General features: G+C 42.2%; 1 protein-coding gene across 2 annotated transcripts; it reads right to left on the bottom strand.

Moving 5' to 3' along the window:
* Nucleotides 1-597: 597 nt before the first annotated feature.
* Nucleotides 598-4,802, bottom strand: LOC124699451 (organic cation/carnitine transporter 7-like). Of its 2 annotated transcripts, none has more exons than XM_047231751.1 (6): nt 4,709-4,802; nt 3,133-3,470; nt 2,633-2,870; nt 2,028-2,559; nt 1,744-1,946; nt 598-1,110 (listed from the first exon to the last, which is right to left on the bottom strand). In XM_047231751.1, exons 2-6 carry the CDS (start codon nt 3,438-3,440, stop codon nt 901-903), a joined length of 1,491 nt encoding a protein of 496 aa, XP_047087707.1. In that variant the 5' UTR covers nt 3,441-3,470; nt 4,709-4,802; the 3' UTR covers nt 598-900. The 2 variants fall into 2 exon arrangements, with proteins under 2 accessions (XP_047087707.1, XP_047087708.1); XM_047231752.1 differs by having other exon boundaries at nt 4,705-4,796.

Below are 4,802 nucleotides of genomic sequence, written 5' to 3'. Positions count from 1 at the left end.
TTTTTTTAGGTACTCAGTGAGAAGTAATTTAAGCATGCAATTTATCATGGATGGGGGGCACATTGCTGTTTGCCAAGCAAGCGCCTTGACTGCCCCAACTGCCATCAGCAACGCCTGTTATCCAACTGCAGCACATACCTCCCGAGGATGAAACAGCCTGGATGAAGATCTTGATGTTGAGCCCAGGGTTATGTAAGTATGTCACTAGCCAGGCAGATTTTCTATGTGCGCAGCATTAAAGAAGATCTGTGCACCGCGATTTGATTGAGATTTGTGCAAGATTAGAGGAAATGTAGCTTAAATCACACTGTTGACAACTAGCACCAGAGTACCACTTAACATTCTGAGCGTTCATGCCTTGTTCCAGGAGCTCACATTATGTCTTCATGCTCAAATTTGCTTGTTCGTTTCAGATAATCAGATCTTTGTTAATGATATAAACTGCGAGGTTTCAAAGGCCAATCAAGCTTATTATTGTATAAATTTTGCATCTGTGGTCCATTGGTCCATATCCAATTCAGCACTTCCCATAGTCCTGCCACTCTGACTTCAGCTGCGCTTGGGACCAAATCAACATGAGAATTCAACAGAAGTTAGTGATAAAAATGCCAGTTGACACTTAATCGCGTTGAAAGAATTGATACATACATTCATACATATACCATAGTCCTGCTTTTCAGAGGGAGGACTTCACAAAATAATGCTCAATAACATCTGAAACCCCAAAATATATTTTGAGGAATCTTCATCGTCATATCTACTAAAATACTATACATAATACTATATCACTGTGAATATTTGTAACGATGTGTGTACATAACATTAGTAGTGTGATCAATTTTATGAACGGAGATGAATTGAAGTGTTTTTTTTTCCTTTGGTACCGTGACCCCTGCACCATCAGTTCATATGACGGCCCTTGGTCTCTACAGGGAAGAGCATGCAAGCAATTGCAGCGAGGCATAACACCACCTCAAACACAACGATGGCTTCCATTTGATGGCAGCTTCTCAGCATCCCAACGGCTACAAGGGGGCAAACAATACCACCGATTCTACCAATGGCAGTTGCAATTCCAACACCAGTCGAGCGTACTGAGGTTGGATATACCTGCAAAGGCAAGAAAATAAATTAGCTCAAATGAAAAACTGTTTAAAAAAAAACTATTGCAACTTTTCTTCAAGGCTTCTTCAGATAAGAACGGATGCAGTGATTGTTCTTATCTCTTATGTGATATTCAAATTAATCAGCTAAAAACATTGAGCACTTAGCATAGCCAAAACCATAAGGTGGGCAGACCACAAGAGATAACTAACTTAGCCCATAGTCTGCAGAATGGACCAAAATCGTAGACTTATTTAGCCGGAGCTATCTGTCTAGCAGTGAAGACACTAATGGACACTTCAAGATTCAGATGTGTCATTGGTGATTTAATTTAGGATCTAACAAGGACATTGGAAGAAAAAAAACACCCTAGTGATTGCAGGAGAATGCTCAATTGCTTAGCAGATGTGAATTATTTGGAATATTTCTACCTACATTGACTCATATTATTATGGTACACCTACTGTCAGGATATTGTATTTCTGCTTTAGAACTTCCGATGGAAACCTATCCAAGAATACCCAATAAGCGAAACTACCATCTGAATACACCTGGCCTAACATATTAAACTCAACATACTATGAAAACCAAGTCACCAAAAAACACATTTACTAAATGCCATAAAAAGCCGATACGAACCTCTGGGGCATATAAACATAGAACTGTGAAGCTGCCAATGGCACAGCCGCGGGCACCAAATAGAAGGGCAGTTGTCCATAGCTCAGTCTGATGAAACACAAGTGGTCCAAGAAAACCACAGCATGCAAAGAGCAAGCACCACATTGTAGCTTTTCGGCCGAACCAGTCAACAAGAACAGCAGACACAACTAAACCCGGAAACTCTGATAGAATAGTAGAGTGATGAGTAAGTGATATAAACAGCAGCCAGTCACACTGTGAAGAAATGGACTTCTATATGCTACCTGCAAAACTTGTAATGAATGTATCTTTGTAAAGGTTGGCATCTTCTTCACTATTCACATATCCCAGCCCAGATGCGCAGCTACTATTTGCATCACTAAGTTGCGAAGTCAGCAAGACTAGTCCATAATAAGCGAAGGAACTAGCGTAGAAAGCAAACCAAAGCAGAAGAGTTGATCTGCACAATTTTCGTGACAGTAGACTGCGCAATGCAACAGCACTACCAGATTTGGAGCTTATGGCATTATCATCTGCACACTCCTTCTCTCTGACTGGAAGAAGATGATCTATCTCAGAGGTAAGAGCACTATGATCAACTTCGCTGTCTCGTTGGTATCTGAGAGTTCCAGGAGGAAGATCTGCCTGGTTTGTCCTAGCGATTCTCTCCAGAACAAGTGTTGCATCAGACATTCTATTTTGAACACATAGATAGCGTGGCGATTCTGGTGTAATTCCAAAGAAAGGAAGCAAGAGAAAACAAGGAAGGGCGGTCAATGCTAGCAACCACCTCCAACTCAATGCTGATAAGACAACCTGCAGTAGGAATAAACTGTATAAGACTTCATTAATAGTTCAAAATATAAATTAGGAAGTATCAGTGTGATACCCATGCAAGCGAAGCCTCCAAGATTGTGCCAATAGTCCAAAAAAAGGAAAAAACTATCATCCAAGTGCCACGATTTTGTGCAGGAACAAACTCCAAAAACCAAGACGAGAACACATGCCCGCCACCCACTCCTACGCCAACGAGAAATCGAAGAGCCATCAGACATAAATAGTTGGGAGACAAAGCACTGAGGAAACCCATCCCAGAAGTAAACAGAGTTGAATACAGTAAACCAGTCCTGAAACAAGAAAAATACAGTTCTGTTTAGGGGTTAATTTGGTACACCGTTGCAAGTTTTCAACTATAAACCCGTCCACCATATATAGTGCTGAAATTATTTTACAAGTCCAAAACAGACCAGTCATGCCGAAGTTGCATAATTGTAGATCAAGAATATCAGTCAAATTCAGAATAACAGAGTCTGCAGAACATTGTCAAACATAGAAATGGTTGTACTAGAACACTGAAACATGGAAGCACTTACAAGAGTAGATACTTACCTTCGCCCATATGTGTCAGAAATATAACCCCAACTACATGCTCCTATTAACATGCCAACAAACACTACACTTGAGAGCAGACTCTCATCCTGGGCGGAGACATTCCATTCCTCCCGAACCAATGGTCCAACAAAAGACAATAGCATGAGTTCCATGGCTTCTGCAACCCAACCCATGCCTGCATAAGCAAGAACAAGTGCTTGGAATTTCCCAAATCCCATGGCTGCAAGCGCGTCATCCGTGGTGTATGTTTCCATGTTAGCAGTGGGTGTTGGTTCAGCCAATCTTGTATCGAAACTTGTTGTCATGTAATTATTTGCTTTGGTCTCAACCTCCAGCTGCAAATAGTACACACAAACAATAAGTACATACTTAGAGATGCCAAATCATAAGTAGATTTACTGCATATATGAAGAGAACTGAAAGTTAAAAGAAAAATCGATAAAGAGAATATATATATATATTAATATTAAGAAGATACCAATTACACCCAGCCTCTACAACCTCACATGGTATCAAGAACTAGCCGAGACGTCAAGGATGCACAGAGCCAAAAGGATTTAAAAAAAAATAGAAAAAAAACCTGCCAAAATGATTAGCAATTCGCGGCAGAAGAAAAAACAACATCTGCTGCAATGCACTACGCGCATGGTTCAGATGTGGAAATCGCCACGCAACAAAACTTTATTCTTGCAGTGAGCTATGAATCATGGTCTTCTCCCAATTCAAGATCCTCGCCTCTGCCGTAGCTCTACGATCTCAAACTCAACATGAGCAGTTGAGATTATCTGGACTTCCTAGCGCACCAGCCATGACATGCCCGCCTCGGCCAGCACCATGGTAATCCCAATCGACATGTACAATGGTGCTGAAGAGAACTGAAAGTTAAATATGCGCCTAGAATTTGTTTCTGCAGGATAAACATGCAACAGTCAATCTACACGCTCCAATGCATCTGAGGGTGATAGGAACAATGGCACGCCAGATCTAGTCTATTTTGGCTGCCCCTACTCACATTCAGTTTGGGGAACAGTAGAGCACTGGCAAGTTGGACTAGGCTAGAAGACATAGTATAGACGACAAAATCAGACAACAGATGTGCAGTAAGGATTAAGAAAAAGCGCCCGATAATTCTCGACTTTAGTACGTTACTGTGATGCATTTGAGATTGAATGAGTCGCCTGTATTTTTCAGGAAAATAAAAATGGTGGCAAATCTAATTATGAGGTCTGAATTCAAGTAGGTGAGAAGCTGAAGCTGAAGCGGCAAGTAGGTCTGAACTCAAGCGTCAGTTCTCCTGGATCTGTTTGTGGTATACTGGCTGATCTAATCACAACAGCACCTGACATGGACCAACTAAGCTCAGAGAGAGAGCAGGTCCCATAACTGGATCGAATCGAAGAACAAAAGGATCACTGCTTGAAGATGGACCCTGCGTCTCGACGGCTCCCAGCACCGAGCTGCCGCAGTGCTCGAAACCAAACGAGAACCGCACGCACGCGAAGAGGAATAGCGTTGGTCGGTAAATCAAGCGACAAAGCATGGACAAATAGAGGCGAGTGGAGCACGTACGTACAGGAAAGGGAGGTCCGGACGGAAAGCAGCAACAGCGGCAGGGTAAGCAGCAGCCGCCGGTAGAGGACGAGACGGAAACGGAAAGGTGGGGAGGA

This window comes from Lolium rigidum, chromosome 3 (genome assembly GCF_022539505.1).
Source record: "Lolium rigidum isolate FL_2022 chromosome 3, APGP_CSIRO_Lrig_0.1, whole genome shotgun sequence".
NCBI classification, from domain to species: Eukaryota; Viridiplantae; Streptophyta; class Magnoliopsida; order Poales; family Poaceae; genus Lolium; species Lolium rigidum.
The sequence above is the reverse complement of the archived record's forward strand: the minus strand, read 5'-3'. Positions and strand labels throughout refer to the sequence as shown.